The sequence below is a fragment of the Battus philenor genome, unplaced genomic scaffold, assembly GCF_028537555.1.
Source record: "Battus philenor isolate CCGP_79_NKW_IND1 unplaced genomic scaffold, ilBatPhil1.0.hap1 SCAF_20, whole genome shotgun sequence".
Classification (NCBI taxonomy): Eukaryota; Metazoa; Arthropoda; class Insecta; order Lepidoptera; family Papilionidae; genus Battus; species Battus philenor.
This window is the reverse complement of record NW_027181683.1, coordinates 11475820-11501126: the sequence shown is the minus strand read 5'-3', so window position 1 is coordinate 11501126 and position 25307 is coordinate 11475820. Positions and strand designations below refer to the sequence as shown.

General features: G+C 35.6%; 1 protein-coding gene across 1 annotated transcript; it reads left to right on the top strand.

Moving 5' to 3' along the window:
* Positions 1-1125: 1125 nt before the first annotated feature.
* LOC137922854 (low density lipoprotein receptor adapter protein 1-A) lies at positions 1126-25307 on the top strand. The gene is made up of 6 exons (XM_068765945.1): positions 1126-1258; positions 12752-12894; positions 19878-19980; positions 21198-21441; positions 24023-24108; positions 24911-25307. Exons 2-6 carry the CDS (start codon positions 12841-12843, stop codon positions 25003-25005), a joined length of 582 nt encoding a protein of 193 aa, XP_068622046.1. The 5' UTR covers positions 1126-1258; positions 12752-12840; the 3' UTR covers positions 25006-25307.

Here is a 25307-nt window from a genome sequence, read left to right as displayed (position 1 = left end):
ATTTCATTGTAAACTATATTATAAGTGGATTTGATTCACTTGAGGTATTTTATTTTATTTATTTTATTTTATTCGGAAAACAAACAGTGTCTTATAACTACAAATAAAAACCTAAATAAAAACTATACACCAATAACATGTTTTCGCACATTGATACACAAACATAAAAAACGCAGAAAGTAAAAAACAATAAAAAATACATTATTGCCTTTAAGTTGAGCTAATACACTAAAGTTAATATGAAGCTATCATCACGCTCCAGAACTGTCAAACCACGCCTCCGATAAAGTTTGTTTAAAATTATGCGTGTTAGAGACAAACAAATCTAGTTCGGGGTACCGAGCTAGTTTGTTCATCTCTCTCGCTGATCTTATAAAGGAATTTTGTCTGTAATTTAATGTACATTTGGGAATGTTAAGATACATAGGCTGTCTAATTGTAATTGTCTAATATATTAGCGATGAGATGGAGAAGAAGGCAATGGACGTATGGATGAAGATATTTTTGAACGGACAGTTTGTGGTTTGTCTAACCCAATGCTCATGTATGTCATATGAATTATTTGTAGTAACATATTTTTAAACAGGAACGATATAAAAATAAGTGCCAATTAGTCATAGTCGTACAAGGAACCGATGACATAGTCGAGGTCGCTGGAGGAGGCATATGCCTTGACGAGAAGCCTTTATATAAACCTGGATTACAATCTCCTTTAATTCTGATACCGATAAATTAGTAATATTTCTTATCACCATAAGAGTTCTCAATCGATTTCTCATAAAAATAGCATGACAGATAACAATTTTGGTATAAACAAAAAAAATTATTAAAAATGTTTTTTATTTAGTTTGAAACCCGCTGTATATCTTATCACTACAGCACCTCAACGAATGAAGAACCAACCATTGTAAATGTGCAGGTGTAATAAATTATTTACTCTAAACTTAATGTCAATAAAGTTGATTATTCAAAAGCACAACTGCGTATATATCACAGGTGGTTTTACCAGTTGGTCTTGACCTCTGTTCTTTCATATTACGCTGTGTTAAAGAGATCTTTATAATTTGGACGTTGTTCTTATATTTTGAAAATACAAATTCGTATTCAGAATTGCGTGTCGCTGGGCTCGCGGTGGACGCGGCGTCCATTTTGCTTTTTAATTCTTGTTTTTTTTAATTTTTCTGTTCGTTGCAAACGTTTTGTGTTAATATTTTCGTGTATTTCAGACTGTGTTGTGGATTATTCGTATTCTTTTTCGGTGAGTTCAATAAGATTGTTTTTATTACGATTATTTTGTAATATTTCATTGTAGATAATTTTACTTTATCGTACATGCTATATCGTATATTTTATTTTTTTGCTAAGGTACTTAAATCAATGTGATTACATCTGTTTGTTAGATTTTGATGATTATTTTTAATTATGTAAGAGCACATTGATTTTAAAATAAAGTATGCAATACGTGTTTGAAAAACCCGTTAAACATGGGACAATTTTAGTTTGGTTATGAATTGAAGGTTGTCATTGAAACTGAAGATTAAATCTCGCTATTGTTTTGTATAACACAGATAATAAAAAGCACTTTGATGTCAGCACTATATTAACTTAAAATAATATGTTATTTATTATACATTTCAACCGATTGACGTTCATTGTTAGTCGCATACGCTTGTGAAAAAGTACCACCGCTTTTTATGCGAAAATTCGAGACAATTTTTTTTTCCAAAATTTATTCACATTTAACTATGTTATACAGGTGTTATTTGGTTCGACTGCTTTTTCCATCTTGTAAATAGTGATATGATACCGTTGCTGCAAAAATTTGTAGATTTTTGAACGAAAGACCGCGATTTGTTTGGGTAGTCCTATCTTGAGATTAGCCCGACACTGTTTTAAGATCTCTGGAGACACCGAAACTGGTAGAAATCTGAAGGTACAGGGTCAAAGCTATAACCATATCCACCAGGATGCATTATCACCTCCCAGCCAAGCTCTACAGTTTTGGTGAATATGTTTGATATAGCTTTAAGATAAAATACTTCACCCATTCTATTGAATAATTCTAGCCGTTTTAGCTCAACCAGCTTTAACCTCATCAGTTGTTGGTAGTAGAGATCCGAATCAATGGTTCAGCGTAGCGGCAAAAGCTCATAAAACTGCTCTTCCAATGCGACCATACGCACAGCATCACTATTTTGTATGTTTTGTCATAGGCTGTGAAGCCTGACCGATCTTCGACCATGTCATTGTCCACGTTCTTTTGCAAAAGGTTCTCGAGTGGCGACCAGGAACCGGTAGACGCTGAAAGGGGCGGCTCTAGCTACTGTAGCGCCCGTGTGCAATGAAACCCTGGCGCCCCCTTAGGCCTGACCCCCCCCCCCCCGCTATAACTATTAACTTTTCCGTCGTAACTAGAAAGTTTTTTCATATTCCAACTAGCTATTTGATGAGTAGGTATTTGTTACGGCTTTTCTTCTTATGACGGCAAAGTAACACTCATTTGTTTTTATGCCTGTTGCACATCTCTGTTGCCACGGCGCCCCCTAAGAGGGCGGCGTTCGTATGCATTGAACACGCTGCACTATAGATTAAGCCGCCCCTGGACGCCGCGTGCGCAGGTTCTCCAATAGGCGGACCGACGACATAGCTAAGATGGCGGGAAATCGCTGGATGCGCAGTATCGGCCATAAGGGTGATCCTTGGAGAAAGCCTATGGCTTGCTGTGTGTCTATATAGGTACCAGTATATCATACATGATATACTGGTACCTGAAACAGAAGTTATGTTCAACAATGTCAAAATAACGCAACTGACGTCATGGCGTTCCGCTTGGTGCGTTCCTGCATTGTAAACGTCGGATTGGTTAATTTTAATTTTATTCTAACTATGGAACGAAACTGTGATAATGTAACCATCTGTGATCTAGGAATGGAAATGAGGGAAGGAAGGTGATGCAAGGTAGACGATTTTAATGTGAAGAAAGAGATTGTGATGTATGAAAGGAGAAAGTGAAATAAAAGAATAAAATGAAAAATACTTTACTCAAGTTACGTTTCTGCTCCACATATGACAGGGGGAACAAAAGGTTCAAAATTTATCAGCATTATTTCAGCCGTATGACATCCTAGGTCTTCATATGAAGATTGGAATTTATTTAGTGTGTTGTCTCTCTCATCTACGTCTCTCATCTCCATCCAAAGGTAGTCTGGTAGAGATCGCCTCGAGCGATAAGACCGCCTCTTGTACATCTATATAAACTGATAATGGCTCATGTGCCGTATGTCGTGTTCACAGTTTATTGAGTTCAACGTAAAGCTAAAATAGTCCTCGTGATTACTGAATAATGTTATTTTTTACAAAGTGATGAGACCTCATTATTACTTCAGTAATAGGACATCCACTGCTAATAAAACACGATATATTATAACAAACAAATATACATTTTCATTTAAAAGTAGGTTATTGTTGGTGGATTACAAAATAGTTTATTAAATATAGCGATCACCATGAAATAAGTGACAATAAATCATTGGTTACTTTTTAAATTTGACAGGCCAATGACTTATGGCAGTACAAAGTTTGTCAAGTTAGCTGGTTATATTGTAATATCCAATGGAACACTACACAGTTTTTATTTCTATAACCTTATTACAGTGAGAAGTTCCAGAAGTTAAAGAAGAACTGAGGTGCCTAACGTAGCCTGAAAAATTCATCGTCTGTAGTGACAGTAGTCAGGGCATACCGCTCGCGCAATTGATGGCAGTTGGAGCCGAAAGGTTCTTCAGTGGCAACCCAAGGAGTCATAAATAAAGTCCTGGGAAGTAGATGGATGCAAAGGTCTTTGGAAAGGCCTTCATCTAGCAATAGGGTTCAATCGGCTGGCATATCGATAATGATGATGTAAATGACTTACTGCGTTTGGAAATTTCTGAATCGAAACTCTCAGATGATCTTAGTAATCGTGGGGATGCTATACAAGAAGTGGGAAACGCTACGCTAACGCACCACTCTAGAAGATCTTATCAGGAAGAAGAAAGATTCGTAGATTAATATAATTAACCAATATAGTTTAGTGAATAGGCAAAAGAACATAGTATAAGTAAGAAAAGGACCATTATTTAGCCACTTCCGCAAATGCAGTGGTAGTCGTGCAACAAAGTGCACCGCCCGCCAGCCCGCTGATAATTGCGTATGCGGCAAACAATGCGAATCACACAACCGCCACCGCCAAATTACTCAACACGTGTTTCATCCCTCCACGGGGCATCTCCAGGAGTTGTGTTACACCGATTAGTGCCAAACACAGAGTGAGTCACTCTGTGTGTGGCACTGTCACAATTCGTATTTCCCGCATACGCATTTGAAGTGGCTAAATATTGGTCCTTTTCTCACTTAGGATGGACTTCTGCAAGGAAACGCCTGATTCCATTAAATATATAGTATAAGTAGAAAGAATGCCCATCAATCTCAAGGGCTTAGTTTACAAAATCATCATCAGGCCAGTCTTAACATACGGCAGTGAAACATGGCCAGTAACAAAGCTCCATGTCCTTACCATCCTAGTGGCAGAAAGGATGCTTCGGTGGAAGTGCGGAGTGATGAGACTCGAATCTTCGCAACGAATAAATTCGCTGTAGTCTCGATGTACGTGACATCGCCGATAAGCTTCAAGAAAGCAGACTACCTTGGTTTGGACACGAAAAGAGGAGACTGCCAGAGTACGCAGGCAACGTCGCATCCAATCTCAACATACCAAGTTCTAGATTCAAAGGGCGGCCGAAAACTAGATGGATGGATGTGGTAAAAAAAGACATGCGGTCCTGCAATGTTTCCGGATATGAAACGTTGGATAGAGTGAAGTGGAAGCGGAAAACGAAAATAGCAGACCCCACCATCAGACGGGAATAATAAATGTCAAGAAGAGAGAGAGTTCAGTGAATAGACAAGTTTAAGTGGCAGTAGGCAGATGACACCCCCATAAAGTGAACAGACCACCTTCATAAGTAAGAAAAGGACCAATATTTAGCCACTTCCGCACATGCAGTGGTAGTCGTGCAATAAAGTGCACCGCCCGTCAGCTCGCTGATAAATGAGTATGCGACAAACAATGCGAATCACACAACCGCCACCGTCAAATTACTCAACACGTGTTTCACCCCTCCACGGGGCATCCTCAGGAGTTATGTTACACCGATTAGTGCCAAACACAGAGTTGTGTTTGGCACTAATCGGTGTTGCACGACTACCACTGCATTCGCGGAAGTGGCTAAATATTGGTCCTTTTCTTACTTAAGATGCGCCTGATTGCATTAAATACCTTCATAAGGTCGTTGGAAGAATTCATGCCACTTCCTACTGGGAATATTGGAAATCCATATGGGAGGCCACGTCTGATGATGATATCTCCCCTCTTTCTAAAAAAAATAACACTATTCAGTAATCATCAGTAATCCGGAGTAATTTTAGCTTGTCGTTGCAATCAGCAAACTGAACACTTACGTCACGAGAGGCGTTCTTCACGTGAAAACCTTGATAAGGAAGCTGCTATCAGTTGATATGATAACAGTAGTGGCACTGTGCGAGATATTTTATCTCGTAAAGTATATTGAATACGAAATTATTAATCGCTTGGGGAAAATTTTGTACAGAAGTTTATAATACGAGTATTATGATAGAAGCTATTGGCCGAAATAAAAATACCAATGATTTGTAGTAGCACAAAGGATGCAACGTTACTTGATTTATTCCTATAATAAATCACCTATGTAATACTGTGTTTCTGATTACCCTTAGAAAAAAAATAATCTCTTCGTACTGAAACTAAACTAAACGGTTAATCATTAATAAGAATCATTGATATGCATTTGTTGATTGGGGCATGCAGGCTGGCGCCGCGTGACGTTTCTTATCTCTTATCACTGTAATTACTCGCCGAGGTCGTGACGATCGTTTCTTGCCATCAACTGACTGTACTTTATGCGAATTTAACATCGATGGCAGTTGATGAAATCCGTAGATGTAAATAGATAGGTGTTGCTACTGTTGGGCAAACCTGTGTTGCTGTGGTCAGTGCACATCGCAGAACACATGGTCGTTAAGACCTTAAGGACCTGGAGTGGAAGCTATGGATCAGAAAGCTTGCATGCTAACAGCTTGCAAAGTTGTTAAGGCCGTCGACTGTGGATGCAAACCTATTCTTACTAGTTCTGTTGGAAGTGTATAGCAGGCTTATGTTCACCAATGGACCTCCTACAGCTAAAACCATGACGATAAAACTAATTACTTACATATTAATTTACTTTCCCTCTTTAGTGGCCGATTATTGAGATTTACACATAAAGAGCGTGCAAAGGTAAAGCAAATGCCAGATAAGGATAGCGCTGAGGGAGGAAAGCCCTAGACTCCCAAGAAGGAGATCTATCTCCACTACTAGACGTCTTACAGCTGAGAGATAATAATGATATGCTCACAAAACCTTCCCCTATCCTTTAGGGCTTCAGCCAACCTTAAAATTCGTAAGAAATGTGTCAACTCTTTCTCCACTCTGAACCCTCATCAGTAACATCAACTCGAAATCCAACTTGTAACCAACGGTCCCTTATATAAGTCTTTACATTACATTTTTTAATACCAGAAGTGAAGAGGTAATGTTACTTCTTTACAGTCTATATACGCCCACTGCAAGGCATACATGTCCAAAGATTGTCCCGATTGGTCTTACGTTGCTTGTATCCAGCGACTTCCTGTGATTAACGTCTTCTGTCCACCGAATCCACCTACCCACGCCACGTGGCTACCAGAGATGATTATCATTATGATGTTAGCCATTAGACATTTGCAAGGTACAGGCCACATCCAAAGATCTCCATGATAATCTTAACAATATCGTCGGCCTCCATAGAAGAAGTAAACCTAACTTGGGCTCGGCTCGTGGTCAAGATTCGAGAATCATTAGATCTCTACAGCCATCGTTAGCACGAGCGATATGCCTTGCATACTACCTTATACGAGCAATTCTTCGAGCTATACCGGAGACTTGGGAAGCAATGCCATCTTCATTGTTCCCTGGTGATAATTGTAGAATCAATTATCATATTTACCAGAGCATAATACTCCGTTACCCGTACATAAATAGCATATATACCAATATGTGATATTTCTATTTCGAAATTAGAATTCTGACGTACATTAAAAACCTTAGTAAATGCATGCCGGTATTAATAAAAATGACTCTTTAAGTGTAAGAAAATTGTTCAAAGAATCTTTTCATTCATCACCTCCCTTTCTTGGTCTCTCTTATGATTCTTCTGCGTTACTCTACGAAGGTCCCACGACTCTGCTCGTTGTCCATAAGTGATGTGATGTTCCTTTCTTCGATCTCTTGCTGCAACCGTAACTGGTAATACGTTCTTAACGCGCTAAATACGACTAATACTATAACTATACCCATTGACTAATGACATGATAATACTATATCCATTATTTAATACTTCTTTGTCTGATAATATCTCGCAGAAACTCTCTCTCTCTCTCTCTCTCTCCATTGCTCTATAGTTGACTTTGAGCCTTCGTATGAAACCTGTCAGATATATATACCATCACCGACAACACGCATTGGTCAAAGACTTTTGTCTTCAGATACTGATGTATTTTGGAGATGAGACGAAAAGACTTTTCGAAATTTTTGTGACATCAATTTTAATTTATTTTGTAATAAACAATTGACGTGTTTTATTTGCAATGAACATGTATAAGAGCTCATATTAGCGGTACTATTGTGTGCACAACTGGAACAAGTCATACATATAATTCGAACATCGATAAATTGTGCATAAATATTATAAATTTTATGTATTTATATATGTTATATACACACAAATTTAACAATAAATTATTACTAATAGACTAGACGGTGTGTCTTCAACGGACTGAGCATCTTTCAGGTCACATGAATATAGTTATAAATCAAAGATTCTTGACGACATTAAACATATATACGCACTTAGCTGGTGGATGGAATCCAAAAACCAAAGCGACAGTAGCATAACTGATGTCGTCAGAAATCAAATCTACGTTCGAATTTTAAATCGAACTCGCAAGGATTTTTTTTTAAAGAAAATAATGTAGTAGTGGCCAGCAATGCGAAGTGTTCTTATTTCATTGATCATTTTAAAATTTAACATTCTTAGCGCGCTAAATACGGGCCGGTGATCAGGTTCACCACGGTCTGGTCTACCACAGGGTCTTGGGTACGTAGTGGCAAGTCGAACTTTTTCCGCACGTTGCCCAGGCAGGAAAACTCAAACCAACCTGACCAGACGGGTGTGGCAATCTCAAGTAGCCGCCTGTACCTCCAGGTCCCTAGTCCCTGAAGACCTACCGAGAAAAACCACGTTTCGTTTCAAATTAAACAGCTGCTTTGTAGACTTGAAGTCTCAGAGGCAGTGTAGAAAACGGTAGTAAACGTCCGTTATTTTTGTCCAATTTTAGTTCCAACGCTGGGTTTAAAGCCCAGCGTCTTGAAAAGATATACATGTAACAGTCACATGCGAGTACTTTCTACGATGGGACTTGTTCGTTCCCCCAATGGATCGATAAACATATGGCGCTCCACTACACCTGTCTGTTACCAAACGGAAGTGCAACCCAAAAATAATATAAGGGGTGTTTTAATTAAGAATAAATCGTTTTAGAGTCAAAATGATTATAGATTAAAATATTATTATGCATAGCGGAATTAGCTATATATTAGTCCCTTTCTTACTTAGGATGGACTTCCGCAAAGTAACGCTTGAATCTATTAGATTGAATATTATGGCATACTAGTAAAAATAAATTATATTTTTTTAAGTTCACAACGTTGAAAATACAGTACAATGCAATATGTACCTTTAATATATGGAGACACGTCCAAAAATCAGTTTACATATATTATAATATAAAATTATTAAAAACTAAAATCAAAAATTACCTTTACTATGACTAGAGCAGATGAAAATTATCATTAATTTTTTACAATACAAACCCATGTAATATCTTAAAGTAATTATGCAATAAATTTTAAAAAGTTGACATCTATATGAGTAATAAATGTAACAATTTACATGAAAATAAAATTAAAACAACCATTATTTCTACTACTAAGTAGTAGTCGCCATTTTAGCAGGCTCTCCTGAACCCCTCCACCATCACGCTCCTGTGTCATAAGTCCACATCCATAAGTGTCCCCGTCTCTGGTTAAAGGTTTCGTTGCACAATTTACTTGATTCTCGAAACAAAGAAACAACCTGTACCAAAATACAAGTTCTCATTAGCCAAGGCCACGGTACAGAAATAGGTTCAAGGACGCTCACCATCCACGAGGCTCAGGGGGTAAAGAGTGAGACGGTCATCGTTGTATGTCAACAACAGACACCCACGGACTGTATAACAGTGTCCATCATGTGGTGGTAGCAATATCACGTCACACGAATTCTTGCGTGTATTGCACTGACGAGACTCAAGATGCCATTGCAATATTCATCGATGTGGCGACTACGGCAATCGACGCACAGACACTGGCGCACAACCTGATGATGGCAATATGGAGTAGGGATGAGAAAGTGATCGCACGAAACGTAATGTTAAAAACTAGACATTGTTATGGCGTCGTTAAAATATATCAAGAGAATTACTGTGACGTGCAAAAACGTGAGCAAAAAACATCGGAAATATTATACGTGAATGTAAAATAAATACGTTTAAAAAACTTTTAAGTTAAACGGTTTTTTGATACCCATATTGTGGTGGTTGTGGAAAAATATGTACTAAGTCCGCCATATTGGAACGGCGTCCATCTTGAATTTTAAATTTTCACATAATCATCGTGTTTTACCAGTGTAGCCCTTTCATTTGATACCCATATTGAGGGGGTTAAGGAAAAATATGTAATCTGCCATTTTGTATCGGCGGCCATCATAGATTTATAATGTTATTGATTTTATTATATTGTATTGTCATCTAAATTAAACGTGTGTACCAAATTTCAGATCAATTTGACAACGGGAAGGTGCTTTAATTTCAATATCTAATTTTGACCCAAACAAATAAATTCTGTACGGGTCGAACTAAATAAAACCGTTTAACAAAGGCACCGACACTTATGTCTGTGGAACATAAATCCTAGTAATAAAAAAAACCTTTTACATGGTCGTCCTCTTCTTCTTTTCAGGTCACTTGTATTTTCTCATTTTCACGCCAAAATGTAAAATATTTTGTTACATTGAAATGGAGTGAGTGATTAATGGTGTCAAATACAAATTTTAAAATCCTGCATACGCTTGGTATTAGTCAAATGTTTGTGTACTGAACTATTGATAGGTACAATGAAACCTCCTCTGTTTGCAACAGTAAGATATCTGGCCGTCTACGTAGTGTTCGTCTCAAATAGGCAATCAAAGCAATAAGAGAAAGAATTCTGATAAACCCTTTTTGAAATCAAAATTTTTTTCTCGGGTGATAATAGCACATATATAGACTTGCAGCTTATAGAAGACGCACTTGTCATTTCAATTTCCTGGCAAAGGCTTTCATTAACTGGTAAAGGGAGGTCACAAAAAAATAGTTTATGGATGAGAAAATTTTTACAACTAAGCAATATTACCGTATATATGTTGAAATCTCTAAAGAAGCTTTCCAATTACTCAACAGTTATATATTTTGTTTTAGCACGAGGGATATTCTTATGGATGTAAAAACAAACTACAGTGTAATTAAAAACATATGTTTCTTTCTGTGAAACATGAGACGTGAGTCAAAACTAAAAAATTACTTGTTAGGATGTAATATGTGTCAAAAACACTGTTCAAAGCACTACAATGAAAGTAAAACTATACGTCTAATCATGACATGTATGAAATAAAACATTTATTTTTTTAAATATTTATTGTTAGTTATTCAGACAGTAAATTAAACTTCAATACGTTTTGTTTCTTTTTTATTGTGTAAGATCTATAACCTTTCTTTTAAACTTCATAGTTTTTAAAATAAAATGTAAATTTGGTATATATTACAAACAGACACTCTAATTTTATTTATTCGTATAGATATAATTTTTTTTAAAACGCGATGGAGGATTTTTTGGAGGTAAAGTCAAATCAAAGAGTGAGAGAAAACCAAAAAAAATTTTCTAAGAATATTACATGTGTTAAAAAGTTAAAACAATATTATTATGACGTTTATAAAATCAAATATTTAATATATTCATTATTGAGACAGTAAAATAATTTAAAATATGTTTTTTTATTGTGTGTGGCCAGTAACATCTCATGTAAGCTACATATTTTTTTATTAGTCTTATATATTAATACTTTTTTCACAAAGCGATATATTGTTTTAATGATTGATTGAAAGATTACTTAGTGATATGCTCAAATATAGTTTTGCTTCGCTTATGTCACCTCGTACTTTATTACGTCAGACTTTGCTAGCTCGTATGGTTTTAAATTTAAAAAAAATATTTTATTGAATTACATTCATTACTTTCGTTCGCGAACAATGTTTTATCAATCCGTTATCGGTGCCTTATTGAGACTTGGGAACCGGTACGATATCAGACAATTAAGTTAGTGAATTAAAACTCATGTACTGCTATCTGTTATTTAGAAGTGGGGGGGGGGGAATAGTACAGCGGTAATTGATATTGTCGTATATTCACTTTTATTTTTGCGACAAACCTCTCAGTCTTATATTAACCGCTGGTGTTTTTTTTACAATATTGTTTTCACTTTTACTAAACGCAGACAGTTGGGAGAGGGTTGCCGCTATTTGATACAGATCTTTCTTCTACCAGCTGCGAGGCACGACAGCGTTTTTATAATTATTTACAATTTTTCTTACACTTTTCTCTTATGGGTAAATACAGCTAAAATTTATACCTATTCACAATACAATTTAGAAGTTTTACACAATTATATATTAGTTGGTACATTATTCTGCTGCCTAAGCGTCACAGACCGTTTTTCCTTGTGGAGGTCCGGTAAATTGAACAGAGGTATATGAAGGTTTTCACATAAAGTCACGTGGTTACTTTTGGATTCGAATCGGGAGCAGTGTCTAAGTAAATAGTGAAAAGTCTGTACTGTGGAGTTGTCACATGGGAAAGTCTCGTTATCGTTTATTTTAAAACGATGCATACTAGTTTTTAGCATCATAGAGTCAACGTACGGAAGCGGGTCCCAGGACTCTAACAATATCTTTTTATGGCACAGTACCGCCCATGTTAATTTTATATTTATTTTACAGAAAAGAACTACGGGCTATATATAACTCAAGCTAGATATTCCTTGAGAGACATTTTAAAAGAAATTAGTATTGTAACCTTTTGTTTCGCAATATTTTAATAACATATTATTCATACGCCAAAGACTTCAATAACTATAATGAAAATTAAAAACTTAACAAATGAAACAATGAAAAAAACACGAGATGTGTTAGACCTTTTTTAGTTTTAAATCTAAAATTTAAATGTATATTAATTAAGAATTTTTAGTCTATCTAAATGTATGGAACTAGGTCTGTTGAGTCATTTACATGATTGATACTATCACGTATACATCAAGCATTATTAAATTTAATTTATAAAGAGAAACTGTGAAACCGATGAAAAATATTAATACGTACATCATTAATATATATAAATATATTAAATTTTGAACTGTATGTTCCTTTCAATAAGTAAATGTATATTTACAATGATTTTCTTTTGTTTCAGACTTTTTATTATGACGCTGAGAGCACAAGAGTAATTTTAATAACTGGCTCATTACATCCATGCGTATTATGTGAAGCTGTTCTTTAGACATGGCGGAAAACGAGGGACCTGTCACCATTGATGAGTTACCAATAACATTTCAAGTGAGTAACTTTATGTATCATTTTGTACGGATATGCCGCAGAATTTTTAAATAAACCTATTCACGCATCCACTGACATACATAGCTAGCTGGGTATAGGCTTCCTCCATAGATTAACAATAACACCGGTTCAATGCTGCATCCAACGTTTTCTGACAGCCTTGGTCATAAGAATGATCTTCACCATACAGGTGAACATCATTCGCATGACCAGAACATTTACCCCTTGCGTACCGAAAGCTCTTTATCGTTTCGTTTTAGCAAGTCCGAACAGATTTACCGAAAGGCAATGTCAAGCCACACTCGATATTGGACGCATTAAGATGTAAAGCGATGTAGAGTCATACTCGACGTTGGACGCATTAAGACGAAAGGCGATGTAGTCATACTCGATATCGGACGCATTAAGACGAAAAGCGATGTAGAGTTATACTTGACATCGGACGCATTAAGACGAAACACGATGTCGACCTACACTCGAAATTGGACGCATTAAGACCAAAGACAATATCGAGTCACACTCGACATCGGACGCATTAATATGAAAAGAGATGTAGTTATAATCGACGTCGGACGTATTGAGACGAAAGCTGATGTGGTAATGATCAACAGCGGACGCATTAAGACGAAAGGCGATGTAGAGTCATAATTGACATCGGACGCATAAAAGAAGGCGATGTAGAGTTATACTCGACATCAGACGCATTAAGATGAATGGCGATGTCGAATCACACTAAGCATCGGACCGCAAAAGGATAATGATCCAGAGGTTTTCGGCCTATATTCCAAGTGTATGCTGTTTATTGCATTGTTTTATTTCACCGTCTCTGTTTTATAATTTACGTAAAATATCCTAGTCAGGATTTGTACTTTAATACAGATCTTAGATTTCATAATCAATGGACACGCAATGTTCTGGCGCTACGGGTATAATTGAGACTAATAAGTAATTAAGGTTAATTGTTATAATAAGGTTGAAGAGATTGAATTCAATATACGGGTACAGTTTATACGTATTAAGCCAAGTCACGTACGCTCTGACTCTATTAAACCTTCTCATGCACTCTATTAAACCTACACATCACTCTACTTTTATAAAGTGAAGATATCGAAAGAAATAAAAACGAAATAAAAAACGGGTCATAAAAATTCAAAAAGTTCAAAGTAATCGTAAATAATAACAATACATTACTTCTTCTTTTCAATCCACAGAGCTAAACAAAACATATGTTTTTAACTGTCGAACATTTGATGTCAATAAAACATACAAAATATATATATATATATATATATATATATATATATATATATATATATATATATATATATATAGTATATAATATTAAAATTTATGTATAGCTCCATTGTTACTGTAGTCTGGTAGTGAACGAACTAAAAAATATTATTAAGGATGGTAATACGTTTTAATATCGTTGTTTCAACCTATAGATGCCCACTGCAAGGTATAGGTCTCTCCCAAAGGTAACTATAGGGGCATATACCATAATTGCCACGATTAGCAGTCGGATAGGACCCTCCGTTCCGTGAACTCGTTTCCGATGAAGTTGTAAAAGCCGCAAGGCTAACAGCAAAAACTTCTCATGAGACAATAGCAATAGCAATAGCAACAATAGCAGTCGGATTGGCGATCGCTGTGCGATGTTATGGTACGGAGAGAACGCTACTGTCTATCCTCTGGAAACTTATTTACGAGCAGTATCAACTCTATATAATTAATGCACAAAGTGAGAATTACATGTACACCTACCGTCGTGGTAAGTCTCACACTTCATTTACAGGGGTGCTTGTTTTTAATATAAATATTAATTTTGACATTTACGTAAACCTGTATAAATAAATAAATGTTTGATCTTCTTTTCAGCTGATAGACGCCTACTTAAAACGCGACCTTAATTATGTTTGTTTGTTAATTAATCTTTTATGTGATAAAAAGACAGTGCTCTAAGTAACCGAACGCTCTTTTCCATAATTCTTACTGATAAAAAACTAAAAGCCGGGCTTAAATGCGATTTACCATAGGCGACCATAGTACCTACTCCGTCTAACTTAGGTAAAAAAATGAGACAACGATATACATTTTATAATTAAATCTTGGAAATATATAAATGATTCTCACAATACTGTTTGCAATTAACGCATACAATACCGCATTAGCGCATTCGCAATAAAAATCTCGAACTTAATTACCTTTGTAAGCGAATATTTGATGTAATCGTTAAAATTTAGTGCGATGTTGGGAAAATTGTTACATTACAATTGCTATAATTCCAATTTCATACTCGGTTTGTATGTGTTCGAGAAAAATGGCCGCCAAGGACAGAGTTCGTCTATGACGTAATACGTTTTATGCGCGTTTCGCTAGATGGCGTTAGTGAGTTGTGATAGTTACGCTACATTTTCTCATTCTATATTGTGACTTGAACGCAATATGACGTATTAAAAAACTGACAGTGTTCTGTTTATTGAATAAAATTGCGCGTTTATTATGATATGATATTTCTATTGCCATTAGAGACGTGTTGTAGTCAAAATGACAATTTGACGCACAACAACATGAATAGCGTTTTTACAGAAAGGATTTTTTTAAATTTCTTAATTAATATTTATTGGTGTTATTGTATCAACACTTTAGTAAGTTGAAATCTAAACACATTTATTTATTCGTATGAGAGCAGTCACAGATTGCCTCTACTCTAAAATACGAATGATACTAGCAGGATGTTAAGTTTTTCCTGTTCTGCACGGCTTTGTAGCCCTTAAAGAATTTTAATGATATATAAGAATATATAAGAAATTTCATGCATTCGAAATGTGGGTATACAGAATAATGCAAAGGATATCCTGGGAGATATAGCTAAGGAGCATAATGAAAAAATCAGAAAACCTATGTACAACAAAAACAAGAAATATACAATGTTTGGACCCAAAATGGGAAGCACTACTACTTATTGTAAAGGGTAAGATTTACGAAAAGCCAAGTCTTAGTAGAAATATCTTGACTGAAAAACTTATGTCAGTGGTTGTGACAAAGCACCCGTTCGATCTTCAAGAGCCGTGATATCAAAGTTAACATTTGGATTGCCCTAATAGTCGCCGACTTTCGTAAGAAGAAAAGCCTCTGCAACAGATTTTCATTATCAGGTATACCTATTATAGGATTATATATATGTTATATATATATATATATATATAATATCCTATATATTTTATTATATAGGATCTTGGAGGCTCCGAAAGAATGCCGAAATTGAGACTTTAGTAGCACAGCCAAATATCATTGGCGAATATAAAGCTCAACGAATCCGCTGGCTTGGTCACTTGGAGCGAATGGGATCGGATCGGAGCGTGAAAGTAGCGTACCTGAAAAAACTGAGGGGTCGAAGACCAGTGGGTAGACCCAGGTATCGCTGGATCGATCGCGTTGAGGCAGACTTGCGCGAATTGAATGTCAACCAATGGTAGACGATGGCGCAAGATAGAGGAAAGTGGAAGTCTCTCACTTCGGAGGCCAAGACCCACCTCGGGTCACTGAGCCAGCGGAGTAAGTAAGGTATTCTTACCCCCCTCCCTACCCCTGCAAGCTCCAGTAATGAAATATATAAAAAATGAATGACAATGAACGGTGTAGATCTATATGGATCAAAAATACAATTGCATAAATTAAGTAAAATGTTTACTGTGTCATTTTTAGTATTGACAGTAAAGATTTTAATCATGCCTCCATTATTGTTCTCAAAACATATTAATGTATTTTTTAAACGGTTTTATTTAGTTCGACCCGTACGGAATTTATTTGTTTATTTATTTGGGTCAAAATTAGAAATTGAAATACCTTCCCGTTGTCAGATTGATCTGAAATTTGGTACACACATTTAATTTAGATGACAATACAATACAATAAAATCAATAACATTATAAATCTAAGATGGCCGCCGATACAAAATGGCGGATTACGTATTTTTCCTTAACCCCCTCAATATGGTATCAAATGAAAGAGCTACACTAGTAAAATACGATGATTATGTCAAAATTTAAAATTCAAGATATACGCCGTTCCAATATGGCGGACTAGGTACATATTTTTCCACAACCACCACAATATGGGTATCAAAATACCGTTTAACCTAAAAGTTTTTTAAATGTATTTATTAAAAAGCATATTCGCATGTTTTCAAAGTAGAAATTTTAATAAAAATTAATTCCTCACCTTTTCGGATTACTGTTACTATATTAATACCATCGCTCTCGTTCGAAAACTAGGTTATATTTATTACAATAGACTTTTGAATTTAGCCTTCCATATATCAGGCCTGTTGCCGCGGCCAACCATTACGACTATCGTTTAAATCGGTGTAGGTAACGCAGACAGACCGGAACCGACTTGCAAAATTAGCGAGCGATGTATTGTGGGAAATTGCGAATGTTGTTACATATACCTGAGTTTCAATAAGTACGACGATTTGTTAATATATAGTTAGATATATGAGTACTTTGGACTTTATAACGCTCAAGGTCACTCAGAGAACTATAGGGTGCGATACGCTTGGAACTTCGATGCGAGATGGAGTAGACATAGTTCGAAGAATTGCTCGTCTGGATCCAAGACCACGGCTCCACAACTAGTTGGACAGACGACATATATAGTTAAAGACTTAAGAAGTCGGTTAATACTGGCAGAGAAGAAACGGTCATAGTAGCTATGGGAGAATCCTATATCTTGCAGTGGCCGCTCTCGACTGAAAATTATAATAAAAACTGTTTTAGTTCTTTAATGGCAAAATTATATATATAAATATTTGCTATTATCGATTATGTATCTAATAAAAATTAACAGATGTCGCTTCACGAGCAATAAAGAGGGCCATTTATTTGTAGAATCAAAACAGAAGTAAAGAGATCCATTGGCAAACAAAGGTAACCATTACACGGCAGAGGATTGGTAAGTTGTGGCGACAGTGGGCACGACATATAGCGCGCAGAACAAGCAGCCGCTAGAGCCTTAATGTTACTGCCTTGTTAAGGTCGGAAAAACGTATTTACAGGCCTTTACGAATCGGTCTTATTGAAAATCATTGACATCATACCAATGTTTTTCGACTAAAATAATGAATGAAAATATAAAATAAATCGGTGTCAGCATTTTAATAAATGGTAAAAGAATACTTCCTTCGCCTCTAAAATAGGATATTGTATGTATATATATATATATATATATATATATATATATATATATATATATATATATATATATATATAGTATATCTAGTTATAAAACAAAACTTGGTATAAAGTTTAAAAAAGAATACGCTATGTACTCTCTCAACTCAATAGTATCCGCTAATTAGAGCAGAGACATCAAAGACCGGACCAAAAAGTCGATGTTTTAATTGTTAAAAGTATTAAGGGTCGGAATGTAATGTCGCTTTCTTAAGTTAAATTCACACGACTACATTTTTAACAAGTTTTTATTTTTTATCAACAACATATTCACCTTCGTTATCAACAACCTTTTGTCATCTAGTATACAAATCAATGCTGGATCAGTAAAAATCAATGAGTTTTTCTGTAAAATATGTCGACAGAAACGACATTACTTTCCGGTCCCCCTAATAGATAAGATATAGCAAATCTAGAAAAGATGAGAAAATATATTGGAGGTGGAAAACAAAGAAAAGGGATTGTTGGAAATTTTAATAAAGATTTTTAATAATTTTCCAATATCTCACCTATTCATGTAATAGGTACAAATTATATTAACATCAATATATTACGTAAGGATATTTCACTTCATAATAAATGTCACGATGACATTAGGCTGTGGTTACATTAGGGCGACGTGTATGGCTCGGCTTTCGTCACTTCATATGTCTCACTTCCGGTGTACTTTCACTACGGTAACGCATTTGAATCGTGACAGGTCATAATGCGTTCCGTGCTAATACGGATGTATATCATTCTAGTCAATCGAGTGCGTTTTTTTTTTTAATATTTTGTTTTAACTTTAATCTCTTTAAAATTTAAGCTTCTATTATATTCACCCTAGATTTCTTATAAAATCCAAAACAGATCGATATTGTTGTAAAAGTGATCAACATAACTGCCAGTGTTTTGAACATGGGAGTCAATCAGAAGCAAGAACTTTATTTTTCTTTTTTGTTTTAAAATGCTTCAAATATTATTAATTAAGTGAGATTTGCATATATAAACTAATTAAAATAAAAAAACAAGAAATCAAAAATATCACGCACAGACGCGAGACCGGCACTGTGAAAGGATTTTTTTCTTTTGGTGCCGTTGTCGCGTTTTTTGGAACGTGGCGGAGCCTTCCTCGTACTCATATTGTAGTGTCAATAAATAAATTATATAATGTTACTAAAAACCAATAGTTCGACAATGATGTTAGAACGTTTCAGCGCTTACTTCGACGATGGCGACGCCGTACTTGTCCCACAAAAGTTGGTTTGTAGCATCTCGCGCCAGTGCGAGACCGGCTTCTTACCGTAAAACCTGCGGCAGCTAAGCTGTTAAAATTAAAAAATATCCAGGGTTACTGTTTATAACATTATATTGGTTATTGTTATTGCTTTAAAGAGGTGAATGTACATCTCATTTGTCAGCAAAAATCTTTTAAATTTTTTTTTAACTCTAATCACCCTGTATAAAGTGTCTCTATACAAAGTGACTCTGAAATATGTTACAATAATTATGCTCTACTAGCATACCGCGAGGGCAGGTCCACTGCGAGATCGACATAGTCAAGGTCGCACGAAGATGATGGATGCAGGCTGTACAAAATCGGTCATAGCTGTGATCTTTGAGGGACAGTCTCCATGCCTTTTGAATGCGATAGTCATAACTTCTAGCAGTAGAGAAAAGAAAAGGAGACGTGAATGATCCCTTAAAATCCAAGGGAAATGAAAACTATGTTAAAGAAACTAAAAATGTATTGTGTTCACTTTCCAGGTAAAATATTTGGGACAAAGCGATGCTCGTGGATTATGGGGCATCAAACACACGCGGAAACCTGTCGACCTGATGGTGGCGGCCGCGAAAGCATTACCTCCAGGTAATCAATACGTTGAACTGCCTACCACCAGGACACATAGCGCGCAGATGATCGGCTTTTAGGTTCTAGAGTGGAAACTACGAACTGGCAAGCCCGCCAGGTGGAAAAATGATGTTGTAAAACTCCTATTGGAAATCTATGATGGAACCATGTGCCCAGCAGTGGAAGTCTTAGAGGTATAATGATGGTGATGATGAATCAAATAAAAATAGTCTCAATAATAGTTTTATTGGAGAAAAAACAGTATTAATCTAATTTAAGAATTAGCCTGGTGAAGTTTGTAATCACCACTGATGTGTTCACCACGCGAATCCTGTAAAGTTAGGTGATCATGAGGTTTTAATAATATCCTTTGTTTTAGGTGGCCTTCGTACTTCCCCTGTCTTGGGTACAAAGGGACGATTTTTACAAAAAGAATATTATATTATTTGCGTTCTTATCTTTTTCTCCTTTTCAAATTCTTCCATTCATTCTATTTTCATTTTTCCTAATCCTTTCATTCATCGCCTCCACCAGAATACTACAGGTTTACGTTCTGTTCTGCTTTATTTTTATTTCTTTGATTGCTTTTTTCTTACATTTATATTCTCTAATTATTTTAGTTTCCTATTTCCACACTACGCTTATCACAGATTTAAGTATTTGTTTAATTAGTCTAGACACTTGTTTTTTTTTGTCTACTTGTTCCTTTTAATGATCTCTCCTATGACTCTTCTGCGATACTCTAGAAGGGTCCCGAGACTCTTCTTGTTGTCCATAAGTGATGTGATGTTCCTTTTTTCGACCTCTTGCTGGAACCAAAACTGGTAATCCGTTCTAAGCGCGCCATATACGGGGCTATCGGGGATCATGAGGCTTGGATATCTTTTGTGATAAGATTTAAGACCCTAAATTTTCTCTCCGGTTATCTCGGGATATTTTCTTTCACCGTTTCTTAGTATCTACGGTGTCATTGGTAATAAATTCCGGTTTTGTCTAGTTGTTTTGCTCTCCAACTATTTTAGCATTTAAGGCTTCCTGGATTTAAATAATAATTTATCACTTATGTACCTTAAGAGATGAACAACAGAAGAGCCTAGTTTTAGAGCTCTTCAATAGCGAAGACCTTCTACAAACTCATACGGATTTTTTGTGAATAGTCAAATGCACTTTGATTACAAATATCATTAGAAGATCTATTTAGATATCATCCTTGAATCTTCCTCTCAATTTTTCAGGACAGATCTTGCCGATAGTAAAATTGATGGTCACTGTCGACGGGGTGCATCTGGAAACAGTGAACCACGGCACTAAGCGTGACGAGTTCGAGCACATGGCCGTGTTCTTCAACATCGAGTCCATCTCCTACGGCGTCCAGGACCTGGTCTACACTAGGGTCTTCTCCATGATCATCGTCAAGGATAACGCCGACGTGAAAGGGCTGAATCCATTTGAATGTCACGCTTTCGTTTGTGAATCTAGGTATGTATTAACACTAATCTTACCAACACTTCTTAAGTACCTATTCCTACCATAATAGGTCAAATGACCCGACTTTGTTTCCTGTTTGAATGTATAAAAAGAGTTTCTTAGGAAGGAAATAAAAATTAAATTTAATGCGTATAATAGCTGTAGATTGATTAATAACAAAAAGTCATGATATCAAAATTTGCAAAATCAATAAGACGAACCTTAATGGGTCATTTTGACCCATAACGATATATTTAGTGTTAATATTGTTGGTTTAAGATTAGGAAGGTTGTGAGATTGAAATTTGGAGATCCGTAGAAAGAACACCGAAGTAGATAATTGTTCGTCTTAAGTGGCAGAGGAGTACATTGTTCTTGCAGTGGATCGCCGTTAGGGCCGAAAGGTTCTCGACTGGTAACCACGAACCAGTATAGAGGTCTCCGAGTCTTAGAGTCTCCTACGAAGATAGAGATCTTCGAGCCAAGGTTGACTTAAAGTTACTGGATGCAGGCATTGCAAGATTGGTCATCGTTGCGATCTTGCTCTGTTGTTGACGACAATCGGCTGATATAATGGTGATGATGAAGGTTCAAAATTAGTTCAACCAGTCGTATTAAATATCCGGTGAAGCCCACATCTACCACTGGACATTCTACGGTTGAATTAAGCCAACATGAAACTCAAGCGGATGTATTTTGTGATCATCACAAATATATAAAGTATTTCTGATAGTGAAACATTGAAACGTGAATAATAAAAGGTTTAAACCATTTTTTCCACGTACAAGATAAAGTTGTTGAGAAGTTTTATCAAAGATTGTAAACCACTCGACATCTTTTATCAGACGTTACAAATAAAACTAAAATACAATACGATATATTTCAAATGATAAACCTCTTGTGTTGGTACATATTTGTTACATTTTGTAATTTTCCCACGAGTTCGATTATATCTTCGGATCACTTGACCGTATTTCGACATGATTTTGAACAACAACATAAGTTATTTATTATTTTTCAGTTGTTAATGTCGAACATTCAAGTTTTAAGTGTATATCAGTTTGAAATTTGCCTTCGAAATTTACAATACCTAATAGCATCTTCCTATGGTCTTGACATAGCCTGCTGTGGTTGACTCTACTCTAGAATTTTAAGGCTCCATCGACTGTCTATTCTGTATACTGTGTGACCTTTCCATAGCTACACCAACTTCTCAAATAGTCTCATGTCGGTTACTTTCATTATTTACCAAAGTATAAAGCAGGGGTTAGCAACATTTTTCCCAATTTAAATTTTAAGTGTTTTTGGAAGTAACATAATGTAACACTAATTAATAATTAACAAAACCTTATTTTTTTATAAACATTAGAAAAGAAAATAAAACATATTTTAATGAAATATAAAAATAAACAAGATTATAACAAAAAAACTAATATGCTTGAAAATTTTAATGAGATATTTGGCTATGTGTTTTTGATACAACCGTACATATAATACGAACGTAGCTTTTAAATAACGCATCACTCAGTTTTTAATGGTGGTTAATGTTAATTAATTATTTTGATTTAGCCTGTACCACTGTAATATTATTAATTTTATAAAAAAGAGTTGCCGAGAAAAAGTCGATAATAAATTCAATTTTATAAATGCTTGGCGAGCCGCATAAACATGTTTAAAGGACCGCGTATTGCGCATCCCTGGTACACAGCATTAAAGATTCATTTCTTATGAAATAGTTGTTTAAAATATGTAGTGTTTACGTTCTATAATGCTGGCCACTGCTGCTATAATACTTTTATGTGAAATGATTCCCGCGCGTTCCATTTGAAATTCGAATGCCTATTTAAATTCGAACGCCATCAGTGTTGAGGGCGCTACTGTTGCGTCAGGGTTGTGTGTATTGTAAATACTCTTTGTATATTTGTAAATACACCTTCAATCTCTCTATTATTTTCCTTGCCATAGAACGAATACATACCCTTATGGTAACTCACCACAGCCCGCTAATCGCATAAACGTGTAAAAAGAAACCCAACATCAAGCCAAATTACCAACTTCTCCTTTTTTTCGTACATCTATCCACACGCGAATATGCACATTTAAAATTATTAATTATTTAATTATGTAATTGTTAGTTAAGCAATATTTAATACGGTCTAAGAATGCATTTAAAAATAAATAAGTTATTAACAAGTAATTGTAATCACCCGGACCTTTGCGATACAGGCCTGCAAGCAAACATTATGCAATGGTAAATTAATGATAGATTTTCAGCAATGTAAGTTGTATTAAAAATCGTTTGTATGAAGTAGTAGTGGGCGGCAAATATCGCTCGTGTAACGGATGTCCGTTAGGAAAGATAGGTACTCGATTAGCGACCATGTGCTAGTAGACGAAGATATACCCCCACTTAGTAAACCGAAGGCCTTGTTTAGGTCGCGGGAAGTTGCAGTATTGGGGCAGCGTATATGTACTATGTCTTCCAGTAGGCGTCTATCATCTGATGATGATGATTGAAATGATTAAGCGAACCCAAAAAATGAATTGAATAATCCTTTTCACTTATTTATATTAAATACTTAAATTACTTTCAGGAATGCTGCAAGAAGACTAACGTATTCTCTAGCAGCTGCTTTCCAAGATTACTCTAGGAGAGTTAAGGAGATGCAAGCAAATCCAGGTAAAACTATTATATATATCGAAGTAATTGCATTGTAAAATCACTTATTGGTATTAATTTTTGTATTGTAAATACATATTGCTCGGGATTTCCCCGCGAGATCGATTCAGGAATAAGAAGTATAAACGACAGTAACCGATATAGCACAGCGTGCAAAACAATTGGCCGCTGAAAGGAGACGTAGTCCGTACCATTAAGAAATTATATAACAAACATATCTAGGAGTGATATGGATACGTGCTATGGATGAAATATACCATTTTGTAAACTATTAAAAATTTATTGCGACGTATACGTTACATACACACACTATATATATGTATATACATATATATAAATATATATATTTATATATACATGTATACGTATATAATACTGTAATCATAACGTAAGGTGAATTTGTTTTTAAAATTTAAATTGTGTACTGGTTCTTCTAAATCATTTTCATCCCCTTCAAAATATTTTCCGTCTGATAAAAGGCACTTTTACCTGTGCTTTTTCCAATCCTCGAAACGGACGCAATAATCTTTTCCCAGTAAAGCCTTCCAGACCTACTTCGATTCAATTTTTATCTCTTCACTCGTGTCAAAACGGTGTCCCCGTATTGGCTTTTTTAGTTTGCTGAATAGCTAGAAGCCACACGGACGGACAAATCTCTATAGATTTCCAATGGGAATCGTTTCAAAGCGTTTGCATCCAGTGTTTTCCGATGTCCTTAACAAAGTATTTCTTAAAGCCCTGGCAGCCATCTGTTTTATGCTTTCTTTCCCAAATATGTATGAAAATACCTTATCCTTTTCAGAACTAGACGAGAGGCCACCAAGTCTGAAGAAGAGATTCGCGATAGACTTAAGAACGCCTGAAGAGATCGAAGCGGACTTTGAAACCGAAGCTTAATCAACCAAAGATTACTTTCATGTACTTTATTACGTTGTCTACATACATCACCCGTTCAGTATGGACCAGTAAATTATACATTCATATCAAACGGGTAATGTATTATATTGTTGATTTTAATCATATATTTACATTTTAGTTAGAATATTCGGTTACAATGCAAATTTAAACTCTATGCATAATATTAATTGAGTTGGAATTATAAAGAATATGGTGCGAAAGTAATAGAGGGTGTTTCTTAGATGTTTCCTGTTATAGGTATATAGTCTTATATAATTATATAGACATTAGCTTCTTACCAA